Raw genomic sequence first — 11,439 nt, forward strand, 5'->3', positions numbered from 1 at the left:
CCCACTCTGCCCCGGGGGAAGGTTGTATCCCCTGCTTTGAAAGGGGGTTGGGATCTGCCAAAGGGGCTGTGTGGTGCCACCTAGTTCTGCATTCAGTCTAAGAGTGGACTTTGCTCTCTCAAAGGGTCGAAGCAGTGCCGGTGCCGGCGACAGAGGCGAGGACGATGACGCGCGGGGGACACCGGGCTCGGACCGCAGCGGGACAGCGCGCCCAGGTCAGGAGGACCCCCCCCCTCCGCGTCCCCGAACTCGGTCTTGCTTTCAGGCCCACGAGTCTCCTCGCGCCTTTACGAAGTTCCGTCTGGACACGCCAGAGGGCGCCTGGGGAACGGCGGCGGCGCCGGGGAACCCGGGCCCGGCCGCGAGGACTCAGTCCTGACCCGCGGGGAGGGCAGCTGAGGTCCCAGGGTCGGAGGGAGGGTCGGCGAACCCGGACTCTGGGGTGTCGGGCGCTCGGTGGAGCCGGTTTCCGGGGGCTGCACGCTCAGGGATTTGGAGTGGAGCGTTCGCAGACGGCTCGGATGCCGTCACCCCACACTCTCCCCAGTTTCCTCCTCCCCCCTCCAGCGTGGAGCCCGGAGGGGGCTGCTCCTGGGTCGCGTCTGGAGCGGGTCTCCCGGCCCTGGCCCTCTGGTGCCTCTAGCCGAGGAGAGGACACTTGAAAATCACCGTATAAGGCGGGAAAGTGGGAGACTACTTTGGGGGGGGACGCTCCCCCCACCCCACTCCGGGCCGCCTCGGCTCCACCCCGCCCCCGGGCCCCGCCCCAGCGCGGCCGCGCCGCCCACTCCCCTCGGCAGGGCCAGGAGCCCCGGGGGCCGCCGCTGCCGCCGCCGTAGCCCGAGCGCCCGCCATGCGCGCTGTCCCCGCAGCCCCACTGCTCCGTCTGCTGCTCCTGCTGGGGCCGCCCCTCCGGGTCACCGGCGTCACGGAGCTGCCGCCGCCTGTCGTGGTCATTGCCATCCTGGCCCGCAATGCCGAGCACTCGCTGCCCCACTACCTGGGCGCTCTGGAGCGGCTGGACTACCCCCGGGCCCGGCTGGCCCTCTGGTAAGAGACCCCGGCATGGGCACCCACTGGGCATCTGCCTCCCAGCCCCATGGGGCCATCTGCTCCCTGTCCCGACATCTCCTAGACAGGCTCCTCCCCTGCAGACAGGGGAGTGCCCATGCACGGCCCCTAGCCCAGGCTGCACCCCGGGCCCTGTGGACAGACCTCTGTCAGAGGCCTTAGGCTGACCCTAGGACACCCACCCTGGCCCCTCCTCCTCCTCCTCTCAGGACCACCTCTGGGTGCAGGCTGGGCCTAACCCCTCTTCTGTCAGTGCCCAGACTCAACCCCACAGACCTGTGGTTGGCTTGACTGGCAGTGGAGCAGCTGACCAGGAACAGCTGGCGTCCCCTGGGGCCTGAGGTGGCAGGGATCTGCAGGACTGGGGGTTCCTGGGTAGCAGTGGGGGTGCTGTCAGCCCTGGGCTCCAGGCTGCTCTGCAGGGGAGTCAGACCCACCCCCTCCCACTGGGCTGGTTCCAGACTCTGTAGAGGGTTAGTCCTGCCAGCTGATGGCAGTGCCCTCTCTGGTGTCCCCGCCCCCCACCCAGACATCCCCGCGGTGCACTGGAGTCAGAGGCCACAGTCTGTCGAAGCCAGGACAGGGAGGAGCCCCAAGCTGAGGTTGGGGATAAACTGAGGGAAATAACCAGCTGCTCCTCAGAGGCACCAGACTCGGGCTGGGGGTGGGGCCATGGCCTGGGGAGGCTGCCCACAATGACCACGGTTTGGGAGCTGTTAGTTCCCACCCCTACGGGCCTTGACACGTAGTTAGTCTTCATTCCTGGGGAATTGGCTTAAAGGGCCAGTGTCACCTAAAGCCTGGGCTCGGGGCTAAGCCCCATACCCCCTCTCAGTCATGGGAGAGGAGAGGAGAGGCTGTGTTCTGTGGCGTGTGTTCTGTGGGTCATCGGCACTTCTCAGGGACACTTAGACTGTCGTTGGTTCTTACAACAACTTTTGGGCAGAGAGAAGCACCAGCTCTTCTGTCCAGTCCTGACTCTGGGGAAGGGGCTGACCTGTGGTCATGCAGCAGGGAAGGAAGGGAACCAGGCCATGGGGCAGGTGTGTTCTCCAAAGCCGAGGAACTTCACATCTTTCAAAGTGCACCCGAGTTCCGTTATCTCAGCCTGCTGGGCTCGTTCCAGCCTCGGCTGGGCATCTTGCAGTTACGGAGGAAGAAAGTGAGGCCCAGAGAGGGATGGGGACTTGCCTTAGGTCCCACAGTGGGTCGCAGACCTGTGGTGGGGACTTGGCTGCCTGCTTTCAGACCCTCCTCTGCAACGCACCTGCCGCCACTGCTACCCGGAGAGCCAGCCAGCCAGCCTCGCAGGTGCCGGCGTCCCGAAGGCCAAGGCTGCCTTGGGGTTTGGTCCTTCTGTATCCGCACCCTTCTTCCTCCTATGTCCCTAGGTGTGCCACGGACCACAATGTGGACAACACCACGGAGATGCTGCGGGAGTGGATGGCCGCTGTGGGCAGTGACTATGCAGCCGTGTTCTGGAGGCCCGAGGGGGACCCCAGGTGCTGATCTGGGGGGAGACAGGCCGCGGCTGCACCCCAGAGAGGAGAAGGGGCATCCTCCAGGCCGGGGCTCTGTCCACTGTCCTTCAGAGAGGGGCAGGCACCTACCCCAGGGCAACATCTCATCTCTTTACCCCTCAGGCCCTACCCAGATGAAGAGGGCCCCAAGCACTGGACCAGAGAAAGGCACCAGTTTCTGATGGAGTTGAAGCAGGAGGCCCTGGCCTTTGCCAGGGGCTTGAGGGCCGACTATATCCTGGTAAGAAAGCCTCACCTGTGACGGGGCTTCCCATTTGTGCTGGGATCGGGCCCTGACAAAAATGTTGGTGTGACAACCCCCCTTAGACTAGCACCCTGCACCAGAAAGCAGACCAGATGTGGGGCTTTGCTCTGTGGGCTCGAAGTCAGACGAGAGACTGAGCCAGGATCCCTGAGACAGACCCCAGGGCACACCGAGCCTAGATCCCCGACCTGGAGCCCAGAATAGGTCTCTGGATCTACCCCCTCAGTCCCTTCTCAGATGAAGTACTTAGACTGGCGACTCAGGTCTCATCTCCCCACCTACTCCGAGCCAGTGCCCCAGACTCGATCCTTGGTCCGGAAGCAGATCTACTGGGTTGTGTGTTAGCCCTCTCTGAGGGGACCTCATTGGCTTCTGGGGGCCACTGTGGGTCTCTGCCAGTCCGGAGGGATCCCACTCACACGTGAATCCCTGGGGCACTGCAGCCCAGGCGAGGCTGGGGTCTGTGACCTCCCCCTCCTCCCAGTTTGCAGATACAGACAACATCCTGACCAACAACCAGACGCTGCGGCTCCTGATGGAGCAGGGGCTGCCCGTGGTGGCCCCGATGCTGGACTCACAGACCTACTACTCCAACTTCTGGTGCGGGATCACGCCTCAGGTGAGGCCAGGGAGGGGGGCCCCAGGAAACTTAGGGTTGTGGGAGGAGGGACATGGAGAGCAGAGAGCCTGGGGGCCTCGGGGTCTGCGTGCTGCGTCAGGGAGCAGGGTTCTTGGGGTGGAGGGGGCCCCTCACTGCCCGGAGCACCCCCTTCCCCAGGGCTACTACCGCCGCACAGCCGAGTACTTCCCCACCAAGAACCGCCAGCGCCGGGGCTGCTTCCGGGTCCCCATGGTCCACTCCACCTTCCTGGTATCCCTGCGGGCGGAGGGGGCAGACCAGCTCGCCTTCTACCCCCCTCACCCCAGCTACACCTGGCCCTTTGATGACATCATCGTCTTTGCCTACTCCTGTCAGGCTGCTGGTGAGGACAGCTCTCCTTCATCATTCCCTGGAAGCCTCTGGGCCTTTGCACATGCTGTTCCCTCTGATTTGCATGCCTTTCCCCACTCCACAATTCATCTTGTTAGCTCACGTTTGTCCTTTCGGTACCATGGAGCCTGTCTTGAGCCCAGTACTCCGGTGGGTTTGACCCTTTTCCTGGCTCTCCCCTTGTGGCACTTTGGTGGATGCCTTCATTAGGCAGATATGTGTGCAGTGCCTACCGTGTGCCAGATACTGGGGAGAGGGTGGTGAGTAAGAGCAGGTGGCCCCTGGCCTCCTGAGGCCTCCCTTCCCGTCATTCAAAGGGGCACACAAATCAAAGTCCTGTCATGGCTGTGACAGGAAGGAGAGCATTTTGACTGTAGGTGCTCCAGGGCTTAGACTCGAGTTAGTCTAATCAGGGAGAGCTTCCTGGAGGTTGTGGACTTTGGGGCTGAGATCTACAGTATGGGCAAGATTGCCCCAGCCTGGTAGCTCAGTTGGTTAGAGCATTGTGCCAATGTTTTACAGCTGTGGGTTTGATCCCCAGTCAGGGCACATACAAGAATCAGTGAACGAATGTATAAACAAGCGGAACAACAAATCGATGTGTCTCCCTCTCTCCCTCCCCCTCTCTCTAAAAGCAATTTTAAGCCCTGACCAGTGTGGCTCAGTTGCTTGAGCATTGGCCCGCAAAGTGAAGGGTTGCCAGTTTGATTCCTGGTCAGGCCACATGCCTGGGTTGTGGGTTCAGTCCCCAGTTGGAGCTCATACAAGAGACAACTAGTCGATGTTTCTCTCCTCTCTTTCTTCTTCCCTTCTCTTCTCTATTTAAAACAAAAAAGGTCTGAGGTAACAGGAGACCCAAGAAGGCAAGTGGCTGAGTACAATAAGGGGTGGGGTTCCGAGGCAGGCTGAGGCAGGACAGGCAGGCCACGCCGGCCGGTGCGGGCCTGGTCGGCAGGCGTCTGGGCTCCAGCCTGAGAGGTCTGGGCAGCTGTCAGAGGGGCACGGGACAGGGTCCGAACACTGAAAAGCTGGTTGTTGGTCATCTTAAGGTGAACGTTACCTGGCAGCATCTGGGTTTGGAGGGGATGAATCCAGGTCCGAGGAGAAGCCATAGATGAGACGGAGGCAGATGCAAGTGTTGGAGTTCGGTTCTGGAGAAGGTCCCATAGAGTGTCATTCAGGGCGTGGACTGGGCGGTGGCAGGGGGACATGGGGGCAGGGCAGGACCTGAACGCCTCTGCTGGTGGTCAGGGTCAATGAGAAGAGCCAGCTTCACCCAGAGGTGCTGCACCAGGGCGGGCAGGGGGTGAGGGGTGGCTGGCGAGTGGCTCGTCCTCACCGGCTGTTCTGGGCGTGGTGTGTCAGCAGTGTCTGCAGTGCAGATGTGCAGGAAGGGAAGAACCACGTGTAAAAAGTGAATGAAACAAATATGTGGAGAAAGAGTGAGAGGAAGCAAAAGCCCTTTTCACTGCTCCCACTGCGCGGAGTGTGAGCCTCTGTGAGTTCGCCAGCGGCTGGAGGAACTTACTGGATAGTGGTCTTGTTGCTGTCATTCGTGCTCCCGTCCCCCAGTGACCGATTGAGCCCCCACTCTGGGCCAGGCTCTGCTCCACGCTGGGAGTGCAGTTAACTCGTATGCAGACACCGTGCGCCTGCCTCTGAGGAGTTCACGGCTCACAGAAGATAAAGAGTAAATCAATAATTGCCATAAAGGCAACAAGTCTTCGAGAAATAAAAGGCTGCTGGGGAGGACAGCATGGGGGGCTAGGGAAGGTGTGGGGTTGAGTGTGGGAGTCAGGGCCGGACCTGGGCAGAGGTGGGCAGAGGCTTAGGGTGCTGGCTCCACCAGGTGGCCTCCCATGGTCGGAGTCAGTGACTGTAGCGCAGGGAGTTTACCTGCTCCTGCGTCACCCTGGCCCCCAAGGGTAGGGACCCTGTCTGTCTTGGCACCCAGCCGGTGCTCTGGAAACATCTGTTAAAAGAGTAAACCACCTCAGCAGAAAGCTTCCTATTTATATTTATATTTATATTTATATTTATATTTATACTTATATTTATTTGATTCAAGTCCTTTCTTCAATCCCACAGCTAGGGACACCGAGTCCCAGAGGGGACTCACACTGGCACTCTGGCAGGACCCGGCCCAGGACCCCTCAGCTGGGTTCTGAGAGCCCACCCTGCTCCGCCGGCCCTCATCCCGCCTGTCTCTGCAGGGGTCTCGGTCCACGTGTGCAACCAGCAGCGTTACGGGTACATGAACGTGCCTGTGAAGTCCCACCAGGACCTGGCGGACGAGAGGGTCAACTTCATCCACCTGGTCCTGGAAGCGCTGGGTGAGGGCCGGGGGCCGGGGTGCCCGCCTGCAGGCTTTGCCCCTCCTCCGAGGCCCCAGACCCGACTGGGCACTGGGTCCTAGCCTCACCCCCCACGCATCCCCCTCTCAGTGAGTCTTGTGCCCCACTGGGTCTCAGCCTCCCATCCGCGCGATGGGGCAGGTGGAGTCTGTGGTCTCCAAGGGCCCTGGCAGCTGGGCATTCTGCCGAGGGGGCAGGGATTGGGGCAGGGGGACTAGGACTCCAGGGTCACTGCTGGAGAGCTATCGGGACTCATGATTGGGGGTGCTTTTCTCCGCAGTGGACGGGCCCCCTATGTGGGCATCAGCTCACGTGTCCCGGCCCCCAAAGAGTCCCACCAAGATGGGGTTTGATGAGGTAAGTTCCCTCAACCAGCGGGACTGGGGTCAGGAGGTGGGTGGGCTCTCCCAGTGGGCCCTCCCCTCCCCTGCACCCACGCCCCACTCCCACCTCCCCCGCCTCTCCAGGTCTTTGTCATCAGCCTGGCCCGCAGGCCCGACCGCCGGGAGCGCATGCTGAGCTCACTCTGGGAAATGGAGATCTCTGGGCGGGTGGTGGATGCTGTGGACGGCCGGTGAGGCTCCCGGGGGCCCTGGGCAGCTGCGGGGCAGCGGGGGCCACTGGAGCTCCCAGGGTATGGGAAGAGCAGATGGATGAGTTGAGTGAGCTCCCTGTCTCGGGAGGCATTCAAACAGGGCCTGAGAAATTGTGTCCCAGGGCACCCCAGGGCGGACAGAACCAGGACAGGATGCCCGTCCTCAGGCCACCGGAGGGAGGAAAGATCAGGGGTTAAGGCCCAGGACCTGGGGCTGCTGAGCTTGGGCTCCAGCCCTGCCACTCAGCAGCTGTGTGATTTCGACGAGCCGCCCCCATCTCTCGGCCCTGCGGTGTACACGGCGAACCACGGCGTCTTCCTCTTAGGGGTTCATGAGGGTTTAGGGCCTGATGCGGTAAGTGTTCCAAGCGTAGGTGTCTTTGTGATAATTACCAGGGTTTTTCTTCTCCATCTGGACCTAGGTCCCTGATGGGTGGGGTGCAGCAGACCAGTCCCGTGCCCCAAGGGGACCCAGGGTTACTCGGCCCCACGAGCCCGCTGCTTTTTGCTGCATTTACCCCCAGCCCTGCAGGACTTCCATCCTTTCCTTGGGCCTCTGCCCTGTTCCCCTCGTTCATCCTGGGGTGCACCTGCCCCCCAAGGCCACCACCCCGTCCCCTGGGGCCCCCCTGCCCGAGGTGGCTATGGTTTCCCTGACCCAGTCACGGATGGCTTCCGGCCACACAAAGCAGTAACAAGGCTGAGACCTCCTTCAAACCAGTGTGGCCGACCACCCCTGGCCACCTGTCACTGGTTCTGCCTGTCTCCCTCAGGACACTCAACAGCAGTATCCTGAGGAGCCTCGGCGTGGACCTACTCCCTGGCTACCGGGACCCCTACTCGGGCCGCACACTGACCAAGGGCGAGGTGGGCTGCTTCCTGAGCCACCATTCCATCTGGGAGGAGGTGAGGACCGGCCTCCCGGCCCGCGCCGTGTTCACTGCCCCGCCCCGGCCCTGCAGTGAGCAGCTGGTGACTGAATGCATTAACAAAGATGGCCAGCGGCTTTAAACTCCTGTGTGTCCAACCCCACATCTTAGTCTCTCCACAGTCTCTGTGGAGCACCACTTTGCACGGAGAGATATTCTCTCAGAGGTTACAGGTGAACAAGAAAAATGTAGCCCTGGCCCTCCTGGGGCTCCGGGACCCGAGGGGCCACGGAAATGAAGAAGGAACCCACGTGGCACGGACTGGCGGGGCACAGGCCGCTCCAGAGCGTGGGCTGGCCTGGACCTCTGGCCTGGCACAGGGTCGGCATGGGCCTCGCCATGCACAGACCACGAGAAGAGCCTCCTCAGCAGAAGGCAATGGTAGGAGCCAAGGCCCTGCGGCAGGAAGGAGTCGGCGGTTCAGGGCTGGGAAGAAGAAAGGCCTCAGGGCGCCTCCCACCAGGGCCAGGGCGTGGGCGCCCCGAGGGGCCGCCGCTTGGCCCCCGGCCCCGGGCGCTGCTCCCCGCAGGAGGCGGTGCACAGCCGCACCCCTTGCTTTTGTTTTCTGCTACCACCAAACTGCCTGTGTCTGAGCTTCAGTCCGTTGGCTGTCCACTGTCTCCGAACCGACTGGAGCGTGATGTGCGTTGCACTGTTCACTGAGCTGACGTCCTGTTCTTTGCACATTTCCAAAAGCTGCAGAAAGTGCTTTTGCTTAGGGATGTTGGGGGCTAGGGTCTCCCCAGCCAGCCCAGCTTCCTTTAGGAAAGCTCAGGAGGCAGAATTAAGGCCCTGGGCCCTGGTGTCCTGCAGGGGCAGGTTCAGATCCTGGCTCTGCCACTTCCCGTCTGTGTGTCCTTAGGCAAGTGGTCCCTCCTCCCAGAGTCTCTGTGTCCTGACGGCAGTGCCCGTGGTTGTGTGTGCTGTCCCCGAGGGTTCCTGCAAACGGGCGGTGGCACTGCGGTCTGGGATCTAGTAGCACTCGATGAGTGCGGCATGGGTTCCTATCACCATCTTGAGTCTAATATGGGGGGGCCTTGAATGCCGGAGTGAGCGAGGTGTTGGGATTTCAGTGCCCAGGCCATGGCAGTCCCAGGAGGCTCCGAAGCAGCCAAGGGATGTGGCCAGGACTGAGCCTGTGACACATGACTGAGGCCAGGGAACGTGTCAACGTTAGCCAGGTGGACAGGGACCACCTGGATCTAGGGAACCGCCCCCGCCCTACCTTTGACCGCAGGTGGTCGCCAGGGGCCTGGCCCGGGTTGTGGTGTTTGAGGACGATGTGCGATTTCAGAGCAACTTCAAGGGGCGTTTGGAGAGGCTGATGGAGGAGGTGGAGGCTGAGAAACTTCCATGGGACCTGATGTAGGTAGCTCACACCCTCAGGGGTGAGGGAGGTGGGGGGCCTCTGGGGGCTGCGTCCTCCTGTGCGGGGCCTGTCTTCCCCCACCCTGGGCCAGGAGGACGGGGCAGGGGGGGAGCGGTGCTGGGACACACCAGGGCCTGCAGTTACTCCTGGGACCCTTGATGTAACCTGCAGCTACCTCGGCCGGAAGCAGGTGAACCCCGAGGAGGAGGTGGCCGTGCAGGGGCTACCAGGCCTGGTGGTGGCCGGGTACTCCTACTGGACCCTGGCATACGTCCTGAGCCTGCCTGGTGCCCGCAAGCTGCTGGCCTCCCAGCCCCTGCACCGGATGCTGCCCGTGGACGAGTTCCTGCCCATCATGTTTGACCGGCACCCCAAGTGAGTCTCTAGTGGGGGCAGGGCAGGCCCACCTCAGCAGGTAGTATGCCCCTGGCTGGGCAGGTGGGGAGGCTGAGGCTGGCCAGGCTGAGTACTTCTTCCAAGTCATCAAGGAGTGGTCGAGGAGTCCAGCCTCACCCTGGACTCTGGCCAACCTAGGTGTGAATTCTCTGCTGGCCATGTGGTTTTTATTAAGCAACTTCCCTGTTGTGGGCATCAGTTGCCTCATCTGGAAAGTAGGGTTAAGAGAAACCATGCCTTTCCCTGGCCGCTGTGGCTCAGCTGGTTGGACCATCATCCCATAGTCCGAAAGGTTGTGGGTTCAATCCCCAGTCGGGGCTCATAAGAAATGGCAACCAATCGATATTTCTCTCCCACATTGATGTTGCTCTCTTTCTCTCTCAAAGCGATGGAAAGAGAGAGGGGGGCAGAGAAACCATGCCTCTCACGTTTGCTGTGAGGTCTGGTTGGAGAAGGCAGTGAGGGGTTGTGACCAGGTGAGGGGCCTGGCTCCAGGCCAGCAGGAGGTCTGGGTCGGAGGGCTGGCCTCAGCCCCCTAAGCCACCCCCATCCCGCAGCGAGCAGTACAAAGCGCACTTCTGGCCTCGGGACCTGCGGGCCTTCTCTGCCCGGCCCCTGCTGGCTGAGCCCACTCACTTTGCCGGGGACGCTGAGTGGCTCAGTGACACGGAGACATCTTCGCCGTGGGACGACGACAGTGGCCGCCTCATCAGCTGGAGCGGCTCTCACAAGACCCTTCGAGGCCCCCGCCTGGACCTGGCTGGCAGCAGTGGGCACAGCCTCCGTCCCCACCCTAGGGACGAGCTCTAGGTGAGGGCGGGGCTTAGAAGAGGCCCCAGACCTGTGGACCTCGGGTCTTCTCTCTGCTTTCACGGCCAGCTCTGCTTCTTCCCGGGTCTGTTTTCCGCTTCTTCCCCTGTCTCCTTTCTCCCTCTCCCTCCTCCTCCTCCTCCTCTCCTTCTCCCCTCTCTGACCCCGTCTCTGTCTGTTTGTGTTTTTGGCCGGCCGTCTCCGCAATTCTCTCTGCCTCTGGCTCTCTCTGTTTCTCTGTACCCGTTGGTGTCTCTCTGTCTCTGATTGTGTCTGTCTCTGTCTGCTCCCCCCGACTTTGTCTCTGCCTCTCACTGTCCAACTCCAGTGGGATGCTCTCCTCTTGCCTCCCCTGTCCCACCAGGTCCAGGCGGTGACTCCAAAGGAGTCCCTATCAGGAGGCCAGAGCTGTCCAGGGAGCAGAGTTGAAGGTTGGTGGCAGGAGCCTCCACCAGGAACCCTAGAGCCATTGGAGACCTGGCTGCCACCTCAGGCATGGCCACTCTGCGCTCTGGTGCCGTCTCTCATTGGTGGAAACCAGAGATGGGTCCCCTTCCTCAGTCTCCTCATGAGGCAGGGCTGGCCCTCTTACCCTGCCAGCCCGCCTACCTCCCGGCCTGGCGTTGGGGGAGGAGGGAGGCTCAGCCTGGGCCCTGCCCTCCCTGAGGACCCAGCTGCTGGGGCCCCTCCACCCCCTTCTACCTCCACCTCAGCCCACCCCCACCCCCCAGCTCAAAGCCTGGGTCTCACCTGCCAGGACCCTTCCCTTCCCTGGCCAGTGGGGAAGGCAAGGAGGTGGGCGGAGGACCCAGCACTCAGTAGGTCCTCAGTAAAATCCAGCTGATGTTTGCACTTCACGTTTTTTAACTCATGGCTGAGCCTCTTTGCTTGTTACGAGGCCTGGAATCTATGGGTGAGCAGTTAGTTGGAGAGACAGAGGGGAGGGCAGCCTGGAGGCAGAGTCGGGCCCACCTGGCTTCTTTGCCTACTGGTTGGTACAGTGGAGGTGGGAAGGGAAGCCCAGTCCACAGTGGGTGCGCACCCATTGGAACTGTCATGGTCGTAGACCCAGGGTTGCTGATGCCTCCTGCCTTCGCATCTTCACTGTGTGGCTGGAACCCCTCTGGTGGAAGTCCCTC

The 11,439-nt window shown here is 61.9% G+C and overlaps 1 protein-coding gene across 1 annotated transcript; it reads left to right on the forward strand.

Moving 5' to 3' along the window:
- The first annotated feature begins 659 nt into the window (after nt 1-659).
- CERCAM (cerebral endothelial cell adhesion molecule) lies at nt 660-11,155 on the forward strand. The gene is made up of 13 exons (XM_037036713.1): nt 660-1,050; nt 2,463-2,573; nt 2,715-2,832; nt 3,341-3,475; nt 3,635-3,839; nt 6,061-6,180; nt 6,482-6,558; nt 6,669-6,775; nt 7,570-7,702; nt 8,963-9,090; nt 9,266-9,469; nt 10,048-10,300; nt 10,665-11,155. The coding sequence occupies exons 1-12, from the start codon at nt 854-856 to the stop codon at nt 10,298-10,300; spliced, it is 1,788 nt and encodes a 595-aa protein (XP_036892608.1). The 5' UTR covers nt 660-853; the 3' UTR covers nt 10,665-11,155.
- Nucleotides 11,156-11,439: the final 284 nt, after the last annotated feature.

The sequence above is a fragment of the Sturnira hondurensis genome, unplaced genomic scaffold, assembly GCF_014824575.4.
Source record: "Sturnira hondurensis isolate 20B ecotype Veracruz unplaced genomic scaffold, ASM1482457v3 Scaffold0022908, whole genome shotgun sequence".
Taxonomy (NCBI): domain Eukaryota; kingdom Metazoa; phylum Chordata; class Mammalia; order Chiroptera; family Phyllostomidae; genus Sturnira; species Sturnira hondurensis.

Excerpts from the sequence above, each read along its gene's own strand:
- CERCAM (XM_037036713.1), top strand. The coding sequence starts at position 854 with ATGCGCGCTGTCCCCGCAGCCCCACTGCTCCGTCTGCTGCTCCTGCTG. Across the intron at positions 2,574-2,714 it reads AGGCCCGAGGGGGACCCCAG|GCCCTACCCAGATGAAGAGG; the intron begins GTGCTGATCTGG and ends TTTACCCCTCAG. Across the intron at positions 3,476-3,634 it reads GGTGCGGGATCACGCCTCAG|GGCTACTACCGCCGCACAGC; the intron begins GTGAGGCCAGGG and ends CCCCTTCCCCAG.